At 44.0% G+C, this 17,500-nt stretch overlaps 2 protein-coding genes across 4 annotated transcripts in view; one reads left to right on the plus strand and one right to left on the minus strand.

The window, feature by feature from the left end:
• The window catches only part of LOC144970212 (uncharacterized), a 54,972-nt gene extending 48,371 nt beyond the window's left edge, over positions 1 to 6,601 (minus strand). For both annotated transcript variants that reach the window (XR_013644922.1, XM_078909623.1), the window contains exons 1-2: positions 6,442 to 6,601; positions 1,928 to 2,085 (exon numbers count right to left, since the gene is read on the minus strand). Coding sequence is in view for 1 of the 2 variants with exons in the window: in XM_078909623.1 (XP_078765749.1) it covers positions 1,928 to 2,085; positions 6,442 to 6,523 (240 nt within the window). In the remaining variant the exon portion in view is untranslated. The remainder of the gene's footprint in view (positions 1 to 1,927; positions 2,086 to 6,441) is intronic.
• A 10,653-nt stretch (positions 6,602 to 17,254) lies between these two features.
• Positions 17,255 to 17,500, plus strand: part of LOC144970227 (uncharacterized) — a 63,989-nt gene continuing 63,743 nt past the window's right edge. The window contains exon 1 of one of the 2 annotated variants that reach the window (XM_078909660.1): positions 17,255 to 17,327. The gene's annotated coding sequence lies outside the window, so the exon portion shown is untranslated. Of the gene's footprint in view, positions 17,374 to 17,500 lie in introns of both variants that reach the window. The other variant, XM_078909669.1, reaches the window with a different exon arrangement.

The raw sequence follows: 17,500 nt of genomic DNA on the forward strand, positions 1-17,500 counted from the left end.
ATGACCAGCATGGAGGATGGATGATCTTTATTGACAACCAGCATGGAGGATGGATGATCTTTATTGACGACCAGCATGGAGGATGGATGATCTTTATTGACGACCAGGATGGAGGATGGATGATCTTTATTGACGATCAGCATGGAGGATGGATGATCTTTATTGACGATCAGCATGGAGGATGGATGATCTTTATTGACGACCAGCATGGAGGATGGATGATCTGTATTGACGATCAGCATGGAGGATGGATGATCTGTATTGACGACCAGCATGGAGGATGGATGATCTGTATTGACGACCAGCATGGAAGATTGATGATCTGTATTGACGATCAGCATGGAGGATGGATGATCTGTATCGACAACGAACATGGAGGATGGATGATCTTTATTGACGACCAGCATGGAGGATGGATGATCTTTATTGACGACCAGCATGGAGGATGGATGATCTGTATTGACGATCAGCATGGAGGATGGATGATTTGCATTGACGACCAGCATGGAGGATGGATGATCTGTATTGACGACCAGCATGGAGGATGGATAGTCTGTATTGACGATCAGCATGGAGGATGGATAATCTGTATTGACGACCAGCATGGAGGATGGATGATCTTTATGGAGGATGGATGATCTTTATTGACGACCAGGATGGAGGATGGATGATCTTTATTGACGACCAGCATGGAGGATGGATGATCTTTATTGACGACCAGCATGGAGGATGGATGATCTGTATCGACGATCAGCATGGAGGATGGATGATCTTTATTGACGACCAGCATGGAGGATGGATGATCTTTATTGACGACCAGCATGGAGGATGGATGATCTTTATTGACGACCAGCATGGAGGATGGATGATCTTTAATGACGACCAGCATGGATGATGGATACTCTTTATTGACGATCAGCATGGAGGATGGATGATCTTTATTGAAGACCAGCATGGAGGATGGATGATCTTTATTGAAGACCAGCATGGAGGATGGATGATCTTTATTGACGACCAGCATGGAGAATGGATGATCTTTATTGACGATCAGCATGGAGGATGGATGATATTTATGGAGGATGGATGATCTTTATTGACGACCAACATGGAGGATGGATGATCTTCATTGACGACCAGCATGGAGGATGGATGATCTTTATTGACGACCAGCATGGAGGATGGATGATCTTTATTGACGACCAGCATGGAGGATGGATGATCTTTATTGACGATCAGCATGGAGGTTGGATGATCTTTATTGACGATTAGCATGGAGGATGGATGATCTTTATTGACGACCAGCATGGAGGATGGATGATCTTTATTGACGACCAGCATGGAGGATGGATGATCTTTATTGACGATCAGCATGGAGGATGGATGATCTTTATTGACATCAGCATGGAGGATGGATGATCTTTATTGACGGACCAGCAGGAGGATGGATGATCTTTATTGACGACAGCATGTGAGGTGGATGATCTTATTGACGATAGCATGGAGATGATGACTTTATGACGAGCAGGAGATGATGATCTTTATTGACGAAGATGAGATGGATGATCTTTATGACGACAGATGGAGGATGGATGATTTAGACCATCAGAGTAGGAAAGAAAAGAAGATATGAACAGAAGAAGAGAGAAGAAGAAGAAGAAGAAGAAGAAGAGAAGAAGGAAGAAGAAGAAGAAGAGAAGAAGAAGAAGAAGAAGAAGAGAAGAAGAAGAAGAAGAAGAAGAAGAAGAAGAAGAAGAAGAAGAAGAAGAAGAAGAAGAAGAATGACCATTCGCATCTCTAATTCTTTCGTGTTTCATGAATCGTGCTTTGTTGATAAATGGCAAACCAGAAATGAAAACAGTATCTGATTCCTTTCCATTAATTTCACTAATTATCGTTATTGTTTTCATTAGAACAGACATCAGATTACCTGTATGCCAGCCAGTTTCATTCTGCGATACCAGCACATTTCCACACATCGCTGGACACTCATCGTCCTTGTGTCATTGGCACTGTCCACTCTCTTCCTGAATGCCCACGTTGATGTCCTCTTCATACAGCCCACGTAACTCACCTGTCTGCCATCACCTGGGTCAGGGGGGATCAAACAAATTCAACTAGTCCAAGTTACAAAATGTTTTCTGTTTTCATTTTAGATTTTGATAAGTCAATTAAAATCTCTCTCAAGCTTCATAAAAAAGAAGAAAAAAAACCCACGAAACACCGGAAGAGCAAAAATAGAAATTTTACACAAAACAACAATAAACAAACATTTCGGTCCTTAACGTTTTACACTCTAAATGGGCTGGACGACACCTAGGTCATGGCTCGTGGCTACCTTTTACTAGACGACACCTAGGTCATGGCTCCTGGATAACTTTTTACTGGACGACACCTAGGTCATGGTTCCTGACTACCTTTTTACAAAACGACATCTAGGTCATGGCTCCTAGATACCTTTTTACTAGACGACACCTAGATCATGGTTCCTGACTACCTTTTTACTAGACGACACCTAGGTCATGGCTCCTGGATACCTTTTTGCTAGACGACACCTAGATCATGGTTCCTGACTACCTTTTTACTAGACGACACCTAGGTCATGGCTCCTGACTACCTTTTTACTAGACGACACCTAGGTCATGGCTCCTGGATATCTTTTTACTAGACGACACCTTGGTCTTGGCTCCTGGATAACTTTTTACTGGACGACACCTAGGTCATGGTTCCTGACTACCTTTTTACAAGACGACACCTAGGTCATGGCTCCTGACTACCTTTTTACAAGACGACATCTAGGTAATGCCTCCTGGCTACCTTTTTACAAGACGATACCTAGGTCATGGCTCCTGGGTACCCTTTACTAGACGACACGTAGGTCATGGCTCGTGGCTCCCTTTTACTAGACGACACCTAGGTCATGGCTCCTGGATGCCTTTTTACTAGACGACACCTTGGTCATGGCTCCTGACTACCTTTTTACAAGACGACACCTAGGTCATGGCTCGTGGCTACCTTTTACTAGACGACACCTTGGTCATGGCTCCTGACTACCTTTTTACTAGACGATGCCTAGGTCATGGCTCCTGACTACCTTTTTACTAGACGACACCTAGGTCATGGGTCGTGGATACCTTTTACTGGACGACACCTAGGTCATGGCTCCTGGATACCCTTTTACTAGACGACACCTAGGTCATGGTTCCTGACTACCGTTTTACTAGACGACACCTAGGTCATGGCTCCTGGATACCTTTTTACTGGACGACACCTAGGTCATGGCTCCTGGATACCTTTTTACTAGACGAAACCTTGGTAATGGCTCCTGGATACCTTTTCACTAGACTACACCTAGGTCATGGCTCCTGGATACCTTTTACTAGTCGACACCTAGGTCATGGCTCCTTACTACCTTTTTACTGGACGACACCTAGATCATGGCTCCTGGCTACCTTTTTACAAGACGACACCTAGGTCATGGCTCCTGGATACCTTTTACTAGACGACACCTAGGCCATGGCTCCTGGATGCCTTTTTACTAGACGACACCTTGGTCATGGCTCCTGACTACCTTTTTACAAGACGACACCTAGGTCATGGCTCGTGGCTACCTTTTACTAGACGACACCTGGGTCATGGCTCCTGGATACCTTTTTACTAGACGACACCTTGGTCATGGCTCCTGACTACCTTTTTACTAGACGATACCTAGGTCATGGCTCCTGACTACCTTTTTACTGGACGACACCTAGGTCATGGCTCCTGGATACCTTTTACTAGACGACACCTAGGTCATGGCTCCTGGATACCTTTTTACTAGACGACACCTTGGTCTTGGCTCCTGGATAACTTTTTACTGGACGACATCTAGGTCATGGTTCCTGACTACCTTTTTACAAGACGACATCTAGGTAATGGCTCCTGGCTACCTTTTTACTGGACGACACCTAGGTCATGGCTCCTGGATACCTTTTTACTAGACGACACCTAGGTCATGGCTCCTGGATACCTTTTTACTAGACGACACCTAGGTCATGGTTCCTGACTACCTTTTTACTGGACGACACCTAGGTCATGGCTCCTGACTACCTTTTTACAAGACGACATCTAGGTAATGCCTCCTGGCTACCTTTTTACAAGACGACACCTAGGTCATGACTCCTGGGTACCTTTTACTAGAGGACACCTAGGTCATGGCTCGTGGCTAACTTTTACTAGTCGACACCTAGGTCATGGCTCCTGGATGCCTTTTTACTAGACGACACCTTGGTCATGGCTCCTGACTACCTTTTTACAAGACGACACCTAGGTCATTGCTCGTGGCTACCTTTTACTAGACGACACCTAGGTCATGGCTCCTGACTACCTTTTTACTGGACGACACCTAGGTCATGGCTCCTGGATACCTTTTTACTAGACGACACCTAGGTCATGGCTCCTGGATACCTTTTTACTAGACGAAACCTTGGTAATGGCTCCTGGATACCTTTTTACTAGACGACACCTAGGTCATGGCTCCTGGATACCTTTTACTAGACGACACCTAGGTCATGGCTCCTGACTACCTTTTTACAAGACGACACCTAGGTCATGGGTCGTGGATACCTTTTACTGGACGACACTTAGGTCATGGCTCCTGGATACCCTTTTGCTAGACGACACCTAGGTCATGGTTCCTGAATACCATTTTACTAGACGACACCTAGGTCATGGCTCCTGGATACCTTTTTACTGGACGACACCTAGGTCATGGCTCCTGACTACCTTTTTACTGGACGGCACCTAGGTCATGGCTCCTGGCTACCTTTTACTAGACGACACCTAGGTCATGGCTCGTGACTACCTTTTTACAAGACTACACATTGGTCATGGTCTCCTGGATACCTTATTACTCGACGACACCTAGGTCATGGCTCCTGGCTACCTTTTTACTTTAATTTCGTATTCGTTTATTTAAGTGCCGACACCGTGGCTTGAACCAACAACTTTCAAATCTGGATCTTATTCTAGCGTATCTTGTGTGCTCTGAGCTAATATCCAATAACGCAATCGGTGCCGTCTCGCCCAAAGCTCGTAACTTTACCTTAAAATCCTGTTTTCTGCCTGTTGTTTATGCAGACCAATTACTTTTTTATGAAAGTGAATTCACTTTTTATTCCTACTGGATCGTCGCTATCTTTGGATCAATGAACCAATTTGAAAGCTTTAGAGAAGGAGAAGGAAAAAGCTTTTCAACGTATAACGCAGCTGAGCGTAATTGTATATTAACAAAGCTTTAAAGAAGGAGAAGGAAAAAGCTTTTTAACGTATAACGCAGCTGAGCGTAATTGCATATTATCAATAATAGAGATAAACCTTGACCATCAATTACGCTTTCTTCTCTTTCGGTCCCAAACTCATTGGAAATGTGTATGTAACCTGTCCTTCTGAGAACTAATAATAAATAGGTTACATATTGAATCATAAGGTGGTATAACTACATCAGTAGCAGGATTTATGGGCAGATTGTTACGAACACGGGGCGTGATTGAGCGAGGATCGATGATCGTTACTGATGATCACCAAAAAATTGCCCTCTTGCAAAATATCACAGTGAAAATTGTCTGGCGCAGACGTGAGCTGAGGCAATCGGTGCGTTACTTTTTTCGGGAATAATATCATGCTGAGGCGCTCTCGTTAAAACGAGCACTATCTACTAAACGTGCTCAAAGCGCTTTACAAAGGGTCCCCAACCAACAGCAACACGTAACACGTAGTATAAGTCAATTATTCTGAAAGATTCAACGCATTAACGGTCTTGTAATGATTTTACACCTGAGTGCGGTGAGAGAATGTGAATATAGAGCCTTTTCAAAGGACTAAACTATGCGTTGTTTAGGACAAGACTCTAAACCAGGACATTCCGATCCTATGGCGGGTGTTATTCCGCTTGACTACATAAATAATAGAAAGATTGGGAGGCCTTCCGCACGTTCCTAGATTTAGCTTCACGTTATATTGTTATTTTAACTATGGATCAATTGTCAGACGTTTACTTATTCAATTTGTCGATCTAAATTTAAGTAGCATTTTAAAAACTCTAGAACCAACCTTGTGTGATTGGTAAAAGTTAAAAATGTTCTAATATGACCATTGTTTCGGTTCTCCGCCGCCATTTCGGCGTTGAAGTATTGAAAGGTGGCGCAAAGCAGTTCTAGAGTGTTTATTAGGTTGAGCTTGAGGTCGGAGAACTTTTTTACCTATTAGTAGGGTTAGTTATTACGGTCCTATATATTAGGTTTAGTGAAAGGTACGAGGTTTTATTTTTTTCGGGTTAGTTTATGGAATATTTGGGTTGTTTCCCTTAGCTCGGGGAACATGCGGAAAGCCTCCCAAAAGACCTCAGATGAGATCATGAAACAGAAATATAGTTGAGAATGAGCATTGTATCTAGAATAGTCTTACCTATTGTATCTGCTGGCAATGCCAAAAATAGAATGACCCAAACAACAAGGGATGGACACTTCACTTGGTGGATGCCGGACATCAGATGATTGTCTGGACTCACTGTGTTACACAGTACCAGTCAATGTGACTTTGACATGTGTCAACCTGGCTTGGTAATGGATTGATTGTCAGATCAATATGAATTTATAATCCGACGACAATCACATTAAGCACATCGTCTGCTTGCTTTGAATTCCTAATCATCCGTTCATTGGTGATGTCGACATATGAGTTTTTGGTGCATTTCCGTTCAATGTCTGTGCTACATGTCAATTTCACGTCAAAAGTGATACAAAGCTGGTTGAAACTGTGGATTATAAAAAGTATCAATATAAAATGAATAGGCTTCATAACAGAGTCATATTAGAACAAAAAACCAAACACTGAAGGTTTCGGTCTCATAACCCTTCTTCAGGAAATACCAACAAGAAACTATGGTAACATGTCACGTTTTATTTTCATCTGATCTCCAGCATTTTGTCTTATAATAATTGTATTGCTCTCATAACTCAAGAGTTTTATTTACTTTTTCCTACGCTCTAAAAGAACATATTATTTAGCGCTATTGGTTTTGTTTTTGGTAAACTCTTTGTTCTCGGCGCTTAACACAAAATATATAAGATGACTAAATACGTATAAAAACAACGTTATGCCTCTGGGCATTCGTCGCAAGACAGATTAAAACATGTATACGAAAAACCGCAGCTTCCTGGTCTCCTCCATATCGATGTTGTCAAGGTCAATATCGGCAGGGTCGTCCAATCCTCGGATTTGTCGTGTTAATTACACAGGTCTACCCTCATTGATAACATCCATCCCAGTGACAATTGTGTCAGAGGACCCGAGGGGATCGTGAGGTCCACGTCTGAGTCAAAGGTTCCTTTTCTCTTCAGTAAGCACCCGCCAGATTGCACTTCTGATAATGCGTTGTGAGCAACCCGTAGTGTTGGCAAGCGCCCGTTATGGGAGGTCGTAGTGTTGGCAAGCTTCCGTTGTGGGAGGTCGTAGTGCTGGCAACCGTGCGTTGTGGGAGGTCGTAGTGCTGGCAATCGTACGTTGTGGGAGGTCGTAGTATTGGCAAGCGTCCGTTGTGGGAGGTCGTAGTGCTGGCAATCGTACCTTGTGGGAGGTCGTAGTGTTGGCAAGCGTACGTTGTGGGAGGTCGTAGTGTTGGCAAGCGTCCGTTGTGGGAGGTCGTAGTGTTGGCAAGCGTCCGTTGTGGGAGGTCGTAGTGTTGGCAAGCGTACGTTGTGGGATGTCGTAGTGTTGGCAGCAGCCTCTTATGGTTCACACTATTATGTTATGACGATCGACCCAATCAGCAACGTCCGGTCCGCATTCGTGCACCGTCGCACACCCGCCTGGTAGCATCGTCACAACACACCTTTCGACTAGATGCTCTGCTGTCTCGGGTTCTTGCCCACAGCGTGGACATATTGGACAGGAAGTTAGACCCCACCGATGTAATGCACTTGCCGTTAGGCAGCTCCTCGACCGAAGCCGATTCGCAGCTACCCAGTGTCTCCTCTTACTGGTATCAAAGCCTGGCAACGTCTCACCAAGCTTAGAGGAGTGTAGGTACCCGCCCCCACGAGGGATTGAATTCGTCCAAACCGACTTTCATCTCGTATGTGCAGCTCTGTCCGTAGTCAGGGATTCTGCGTACAAGGGTTGCCGGGACTTATTTCGGCTCGAAACGGGGGCACCGTCCATTATGCGCATGAGAGGGGTATCCCCATTCCCTCTCTCTTTGATCTTACTCAGCCAGTTTCCCGTAATCGTTTCCCTCCGGACATCGGGGGGCTGGATCGCTGTCATTATCGGGCCCCATTCTCTAGGGGTTGTTGCTAGCGTTCCCGACACTATGTGCATCGACTTGCGAAGGTTTACATCGACCTTCTCAACGTTTCTGCTTCTACCCCACACTGGAGCGCAATACTCCGCGGTGGATTAGCATAGTGCCAGGGTGGACGTTCTCAGGACCGCTTGGCTAGCGCCCCAAGTCGATCCCGCCAGCTTCCTCAGAAGACAATTCAGCTTCTCTATCCTCCGGGCAACCCATTCGAGATGCACCCGATAGGTAAGGCTGCGATCCAACGTCACCCCTAGATATTTTGGATGCGGCTCATATGGGAGTGGCTGGTCCCCGACTAGGAAATTCAGTTGTGCCAACCACTGAAATGCAGTGGCCACGGTTTTTGAAGTGTTCATCTTCAGGTACCACTTGTCAAAGTAGGATTTGAGTCTGGTGACGTCCTCGCTGAGTACGCTCTCGAGACGGGTCCACACTTTACTCTGAGTAACGAGTGCCCAGTCGTCTGCGTATCCCAGCCTCAGGGAGGAAGTGTTCGGCATATCGCTAATGTAAACGTTAAACAGCATTGGCGCATGTACCGACCCCTGAGGGACCCCATTCTTCAGTTTCCTTACTTTTCTCGTGACGTCTCCCAGCGCGACGTGGGATTGCCTTTCCCCTAAGATCAAAGAGAACAACTTCAAGGTCTTTTTGCACCGCTGATAGGTCTATAAAGACAGCACCTGTTTGCTGTTTTCTGTCGAACCCGTTCTCAATATGCTCTGTAAGGGCAATGACCTGCTCCGTGGTGCACCTCCCTTTAATGAAGCCTGCCTGCTCGGGTGGCAGAGCGGCGTCTAGGACCGGCCCCCATCGGTTTAATAGAACACGCTCCAACAATTTGTAAAGACAGCTCAGCAGCGATATGGGTCTGTAACTGTCTGCCTCCTTCGCCGGTTTCCCTGGCTTCAGGATGGCAACTATCTTCGCATGCTTCCACACTTGTAGAAGCTTTCCTTTTGGAAGGACGTCGGACATTGCCTCTGCTAGCCAGGCCCGTGCCCTGGGGCCCAGATGCGTCACCATATCGGGATATACACCATCTATCCCTGCTGCTTTGCCGTTCTTCACTTTGCTAATGGCTGCACCCACTTCTCGGGGACTGAACGGGGCCGTCCAGTCCGACTCCTCCGCAGGTAGCGAGTCCAAAATCGTACGGTACGCCTTGCGGACACCGCGCTCAATAGCCTGATTAGGGACCCGTAGTGTTGGCGAGCGTCCGTTGTGGGAGATCGTAGTGTTGGCAAGCGTCCGTTGTGGGAGGTCGTAGTGTTGGCAAGCGTCCGTTGTGAGCCCCACGTAGTGTTGGCAAGCGTCCGTTGTTAGAGGTCGTAGTGTTGGCAAGCGTCCGTTGTTAGAGGTCGTAGTGCTGGCAATCGTCCGTTGTGGGAGGTCGTAGTGTTGGCAAGCGTCCGTTGTGGGAGATTGTAGTGTTGGCAAGCGTCCGTTGTGGGAGGTCGTAGTGTTGGCAAGCGTCCGTTGTGGGAGGTCGTAGTGTTGGCAAGCGTCCGTTGTGGGAGGTCGTAGTGTTGGCAAGCGTCCGTTGTGGGAGGTCGTAGTGTTGGCAAGCGTCCGTTGTGGGAGGTCGTAGTGTTGGCAAGCGTCCGTTGTGGGAGATTGTAGTGTTGGCAAGCGTCCGTTGTGGGAGGTCGTAGTGTTGGCAAGCGTCCGTTGTTAGAGGTCGTAGTGCTGGCAATCGTCCGTTGTGGGAGGTCGTAGTGTTGGCAAGCGTCCGTTGTGGGAGATTGTAGTGTTGGCAAGCGTTCCAAAATGGCAGAATCCAAATAGCAGTTTGTTGAATCCAAACAAGCCTATCCTTGTCCTGAATGCGGTTTTCTCCTTTGAATCAGGATGGACAAGTTATTGCCAGTATGCGGAATTAGCATCCAAAATTGAAATCCACCAATTTCATTTCAAGGTATTGGTACATTCCGACATATTGGGAAGACATCCTTCCTTGTTCCCTGAATCAGTAGCCTGTAGTCGAAACACCATCTGAATCCACTATCCGCCTTGCAAACTAAAATCTGACGCATCTGCCCAATCAAACGTCGAGGGTTGTATAACTCCTGCATCTAGCATATAATCCAATATCCAATAGTTCATAAAGTAAACAGGTGTTCTCCTCAGACCAAGCTTGACAGGGGTTCATTCCCTGTATTAATATAATTACGCCCCAGTAAAGCTGCCTAAGTTGTCCAACATGTACCCGATGTGGGCAAGAACCCGAAACGGCAGAGCATCTAGTCGAACGGTGTGTTGTGACTTTGCTGATTGGGTCGATCGTGATAACACAGAAGTGTGAGAACCATAAGAGGCTGCTGCCTAAGTTGAAGTCCCAATCAGCTACGACGTCCTGAAATTCGATGAATAGGTTCTCGGCCTTAGCCTGCTCATCACGATGTAGTCCAACCTTCGCATCATTTTATATATTCGTGGACTAGGAGGAAATAGAGTCCATGCCTATCGTCCGTATACCTCAGGAATGGCCAAGATGGAGTGTCCTCACAGACAGTATGTATGTTTTTGCGCTCCAGTGCTGGATACCATCATTTTTCATAGATCTCTTTATTTCTTAAATCGGCAATGGTGGTTGGGCATGGCAAGGGTCCTTCAGGTCTGGACCGTCAGTGAAAATATTCGCCATTTTGGGCATTGTGACTGTAAGGTAATGAGTGGATTCCTGAGGCCGTAGAAACGTCAAACACGTTATGGTTTCTTTGATGCTGAAAAACCGGTCATCCACTCTCTTCTGAGCCTGACGAACTATCTGGTAGTCCGACCAGAGACATGGAGCTAGACGAATTGTCTAGAAGTCTGTTTAGAGACATGGAGCTAGAAAAACTGTCTGGTAGTCTGCTCAGAGACATGGAGCTTGACGAACTGTATGGTAGTCCGATCAGAGAATTGGAGCTAGACGAATTGTCTAGTAGTCTGCTCAGAGATAATCCCAGCGACAATGTAGCATGGCACAAACAAAAGAAAATGTCAAAGGTCAACTCAAAGCACAGGAAATCATCAGAAACCACAACCGTAACGAAATGCAAAGCAACAATAAATATTAAAAAGGATATCCAAGAATTAGAATTATAAAGGAAACAAATGTCATCTCCAAATCATGTAAAAAGACAGCATGTATAAAGTGACCATGATGGCTGTGACCGAGAAGTCCAGGACAATGACATCTTTGACACGACCAAACGAAACTGACTACCACAAATTCCACGACTTCCATTGGGAGAGGAACTAGATTAGAGCGATGTCCATTCAAACCAACATAATAATAATAATAATAATAATAATAATAATAATAATAATAATAATAATAATAATAATAATAATAATAATAATAATAATAATGATAATAATAATAATAATAATAATAATAATAATAATAATAATAATAATAATAATAATAATAATAATAATAATAATAATAATAATAATAATAATAATAATAATAATAATAATGATAATAATATTATTGATAATAATCTTTATTGTCCACAAAATGGCAATTTGGTTTTCAATGTTTGAAATTAAAAATACAATACATAGATAGACAAAAATACATTAATAAAATAACAACATATAAACATCAAATAAATGATAAATGATAAATGATCAAAATAAAGATGACGTTTCATAACAGTTTCGAAAACCCAGACACACTCCCTTAATCACACGCACACTTCCACACACCCCTACACACACACACACACACACACACACACACACATACAGAGACAGGAGTATAACAGTCTGTATGCATTGATAGGAATGATCTTCTATACTGTGTTATAAGATCTCCCCTAAATTATTGATGCCTTATCATTTTTTTTACTAACGCTTTTTACACATTTTCTTCAATGAGTTTTTCACCCAATTTTCTGCCTCTGGGTTGTCTTGAAGAATGAAAACACACTTAATGATAACACGATTCAAATGCAGTATTGCTTTGAAATTTTACCGAAACGACGCGAACATGGTATGGTTTATCCGCGTGGGCGAATAGTGTGAGTATTTGACCTAAACGCATATCATCAACAGCTATGCTCGTGTTCCTTTGCACTGATACTATGCGTTTCAGTAAAATATTATCAACTTTAGCTTGCGAGATGAAACGTACCGTTTGTATATATATATATATATATATATATATATATATATATATATATATATATATATATATATTGTGTGTGTGTGTGTGTGTGTGTGTGTGTGTGAGGGAGGTCGTGTGTGTACATTTCTGTGTCTATGTATGTGTGTGTGTGTATTTGTGTGTTTAATATGTATATGTATATGACCATTGATAGTCATGTTATTATAGATATAACGAAGATGACGTCACTGAGGTCTTTGTTATTGTTTTTTGCCATCCACGTTTATGAGTAATTCTCACTAAACTTTATTAACCAGACTATAAACGTTCATGGATACACACAGTTTTGTGTGTTGGTCCGTTATACTTCCAGACGGCAATGTTGGGAGCATTTTCGCCAAGCGCATACCATCTATAACAATTGATACTAGTGTGCCATGTATCGGTAAAAGTCATGATAAAAAAACTGTCATGAATGACTAGACAACACGACTGTTGGGTTATATTACAATTTTCTTCCGTCAGAGATACACTGTTAACAGCTGACAATCCATTCTACACCCTAGTACAGTGAGATAATGCGAGCAAAGAGTCTTTTTCCAAGGACTCAACGATGTGCCGCTCAGAGTGGGACTCAAACCGTGGCCTTTCTGGTCCACACCCCAGAGTCATGCCACTGGACATCATAGCCGCTCAATCGTTTCGCCAATAATGACAAACATGATCCAAGTTAAAATTTTATATCAAAACCATTTTGAACTTGCCACTGGCTGAAGAAGGATTTTTGGTTCGAAACGTTCCATGTTTAGTTTTGTGTTTCTCTTTATAGATGTTGTGTTCCTTTTTGCACACGTTACTCTCTTCATATCACGATTCTCATTCCAGGCAATGATATGATTATCTTTAATTAGCCACTCCTCTCTCGGCGGTTGTAATGGCGCCCGTTGCGAAATACAATTCCATTTCGTATTCACCAGTTAAATGCCCTTCTCTGGAAAAAACACGTATATAAAAATTTGGCCATAAAATCCTCCTTTAAATATCCGTCGATTTAAATGATCCTCTTCTTGGAAAATGGAACGCCAAAAACTCTCAAGCCTGGGACTTTAAGCAAAACTTCGCCAGGTCCCAGGTTAAAGAGATATTGCCAAGGTGAAGGTCGTTTATATCGCTTGACGTTTGAAGAATGAGTTTTCTGGCCAAATATTTAAATCCATTTTTTTCCAGATTCCGGCCGTGACCAGGTTAAATGTCCCACGATAACAGCTGTCGTCTTTATCACGCAAAATGGGGGCCCGATAGCTCAGTCGGTAGAGAACCATCTCTTCACACGCAAGATCGATCCCGAGTGGTAAGGGGGCTAATTGTCCAATTAGTAGTGCTTGATTGCTGAGTCTATCGGATAGGTCGAAAGTACTTCGCGGTCCATTAGCGTTAACAACAAATCGATTGGTATCCCGACCCAGGAGAAATAAATATATAGGGAATGAGATTAGCGGAAGAGTAGCGTCCCTTGATTGGACGTCATCTTACAAGGAGAACGTCAATTTGGTTTTGAGGTGTCTCAAGCCGCTTTCACCGGAAGCGAGGACGAGAGACGCATGCGCACAACCAACATGACGTTCTTTCTCTAATAACTTTTCCGCCGGTGACGTCAGAGACTATGGGTGACGTCCAATCAAGGGACGCTACTCTTCCGCTAATCTCATTCCCTATAAATATTATATATATATATATATATATATATATATATATATATATATATATATATATATATATATATATATATATATATATATATATATATATTTATATGACAGAAGGCACTCGTACTTCGTCATCGATAAGCGTCCTATTTATTTAAGGGATAGCAAGAAATTCTTGATTACATTGAAATTCGTATGGGTGATATAGCTCTATAAGACGATGTTGGAGCGACGAATCGATAGGAAGGACTGCAGGTACTAACTGTGTCAATGGGACATGAGGTTACATTGGACTCTAGGGAAGATGGGAATTGGACAATCACTATGACATCGATGGGGCAATGCTAAATATCTTCTTCTTCTTCTTCTTCTTCTTCTTCTTCTTCTTCTTCTTCTTCTTCTTCTTCTACTCCTTGATCTCCTCCTCCTTCTCCTCTTCCTCCTCCTCCTACTCATTGACCTCCTCCTTCTCCTCCTCCTCCTCCTCCTACTCATTGACCTCCTCCTTCTCCTCCTCCTCGTCCTCCTACTCCTCGACTTCCTCCTCCTCCTACTCCTCGACCTCCTCCTTCTCCCTCCTCCTCCTCCTCCTCCTCGACCTCCTCCTCCTCCTCCTACTCCTCGACCTCCTCCTCGACCTCCTCCTCCTCCTCCTGCTCCTCCTACTCCTCGACCTCCTCCTCCTCCTCCTCCTCCTCCTCCTCCTCCTCCTCCTACTCCTCGACCTCCTCCTCCTACTACTCCTCGACATCCTTCTCCTCCTCCTCCTCCTACTCCTTGACCTCCTCCTCCTCCTCCTCCTCCTCCCTCCTCCTCCTCCTACTCCTCGACCTCATCCTCCTCCTCGACCTCCTCCTCCTCCTCCTCCTCCTCCTCCTCGACCTCCTCCTCCTCCTCCTCCTCCTCCTCCTCGACATGCTTCTCCTCATTGAGGTCACAGGTTTCTGTGGTTTTTACAGGAGGTCATTTAATTTAATCCATTTTTAAAGGGCAAGTTATTTAGAAAAAATTTAAATGCGTGTTTTTGTTCAGATTTAATTTCAAAACATAAAACCAATTTCAGTACTTTCCACCTATCTGATAGACCCAGCCAATCAGTCACTACTTGTTGGACAGTGGGTCACTCAGGTCTTTGCTATTTTTTTTTTTTTGCCTTCTACGTTTATGAGTAATTCTCACTGAACTGCATTAACCAGACCATGAACGTCAAGGTTACACACAGTTTTGTGTGTTGATCCGGTATTTTCTCCAACAGATCATATCTCGTCCCTATTTCACCTCTGGGGATTTACCCGAGACTCCGAGCTCATTGGTCACTTTGAAAAATTTGCTCAAAATGACCCACATAGTGAAAAGTGTTCACAGTCTGAGAAATATCCAACGTCACAATTGGATTCAAAAGTCTGATGTCACGAGCAGAGTGGTTCTAAACAAAGAAAATTGGTACTTTTTATTCTTCATGCTGGCTACAACTTTTCATTTGTGATGTGATCAGAACGTATAAAAGTCAAAACGTGATCCTATTTATAATGTTTTTCTCCCCTGGGCGTCCGCCATTGTTCCGATAGTTTAGAGCCAGTTACTTTACTAAGTTACTATGCGTCATTACGAGGGAAGTGACGTCATGACTGTTGAAGCCAATTGGTCTTATTGCTTAGCAGGACTTAGGGCTAAGTTTACAACACAGCAGCGTGTTCACATTTATTGAGAAATAGCCAACCGTTGTACAGCAACGAATCATAATGTGATCGATTGAGATTTATAATTGAGCTTTTATAAAGTGCAATATCCACTAAACGTGCTAAAAGCACTTTACAAGGGGTCCCTGACTAACAGCAAGACTTAACATGTAGGACGAGACATGGCACCTGTCAGGCGATATTACATTGTTTTCGGATAGAGACAACGATGTTGACGGTCAGGCACTCATTTTACACCTGCGTACAGTGAGAAAATGTGAGTAAAGAGCCTTTTCCAAGGACTATACTATGCGCCGAGAGTGGCTCGAACCTATGATCTTCCGATCCGAAAGCGAGTGTCATACCACGAGAGCACATAGCCGCACAGTGTGAAAACCTGACTATACATTTCTCCCATTAATTAATTCATTGTCGTAGTCTTCAAAGACTGATATTTCTAACTTTGGTTAGAAAACTCGTCATTCAAATAGCGATCGATCTAGGTGACCCTCCTCTTAGCAGAAACTCTCAAACCTGAGACTTCGCGAAGTCGTCCTAAATGTCCCATCAACAAGATGGGGTTCATTTCAATCGATCGATAATTGAAGGAAGAGTCTTCGGGGCAAGCCTCTGAACACGAGATTTTCCATAGCATGGCAGTCAGCTGTTTTAATTCCATTCGTGTCGGTTTCGTTAACTCTTCGGTTTTGATGCAGTCTCTACCTCCGTCACCGTTAACCCTTTCATGGCCACTTAAACATTCTCTCTAACAATCCGCGCCTAAGATGTATTCTATCTCATCCTATTAGGGGTCATCGTGGCCGGCTAAGCATCAAGGGCATTGCATCGTACACGTACGGTCCCGAGTGCGCTGTGTGGCCTTGAGCAAGTCGCTTCACCCTAGCTCAATTTGCGGCGAGGCTCACACTGCGGCTGACGCCTGGGTTATTCCAGTCTTCCCTTGGAATACACCCTAGAGAAAAATGTCCCATATGGGATGAATATAGGCCATTTTTTTTTAAATTTTTGTTTATTATCCATATGAAACGAATACCAAATTTGGGTTCAAAATCACCAGGAATGTGACGTGTTAGATTTTGTCTCTACACCAAACTAGTGATGATATGCATTCAGGCATAATACTCACAACAGTAAAGAGACTTTTCCGAGGATTCAACAATGCACCAAGCGAGAGTCAACCCCAGATCATTTCGATCCAAAAGTGAGCGGCATACCACAAGACCACGACATAGCCGCAATAACAACGGACCACACAATGATAAAATGGCCTCCAGTTAGCTTCTATTTGACCCCGGCTTGTAACGGGCGCGGTTGGTGTGAGGCTAGATCAGCATCAAACACGAGAGATTGTGCTGATGATGGGAGCGCCAGGGATTCATCTCACCATCCATTCTCCCGTGTTCATCGCTGGAGATCGAGGTGGCGTGAAGCAACGGGTAGTGGCGTGCTCGAGCTATTCTCGTGGAACGGTTGCTTATTTGGTGAGGATTTAAAATATTGTCAATCTGTTTTCTGTGCTTTGAATCGGTGAGTTTTATCATTTGTTGTTGTCGTCGTCGTCATCGTCATCGTCATCGTCAACATTCTTCTTCTTCTTCTTCTTCTTCTTCTTCTTCTTCTTCTTCTTCTTCTTCTTCTTCTTCTTCTTCTTCTT

The sequence above is a fragment of the Berghia stephanieae genome, chromosome 1 (genome assembly GCF_034508935.2).
Source record: "Berghia stephanieae isolate SIO BIC M18660-M18661 chromosome 1, UCSD_Bste_1.3, whole genome shotgun sequence".
In the NCBI taxonomy this organism is placed as follows: Eukaryota; Metazoa; Mollusca; class Gastropoda; order Nudibranchia; family Aeolidiidae; genus Berghia; species Berghia stephanieae.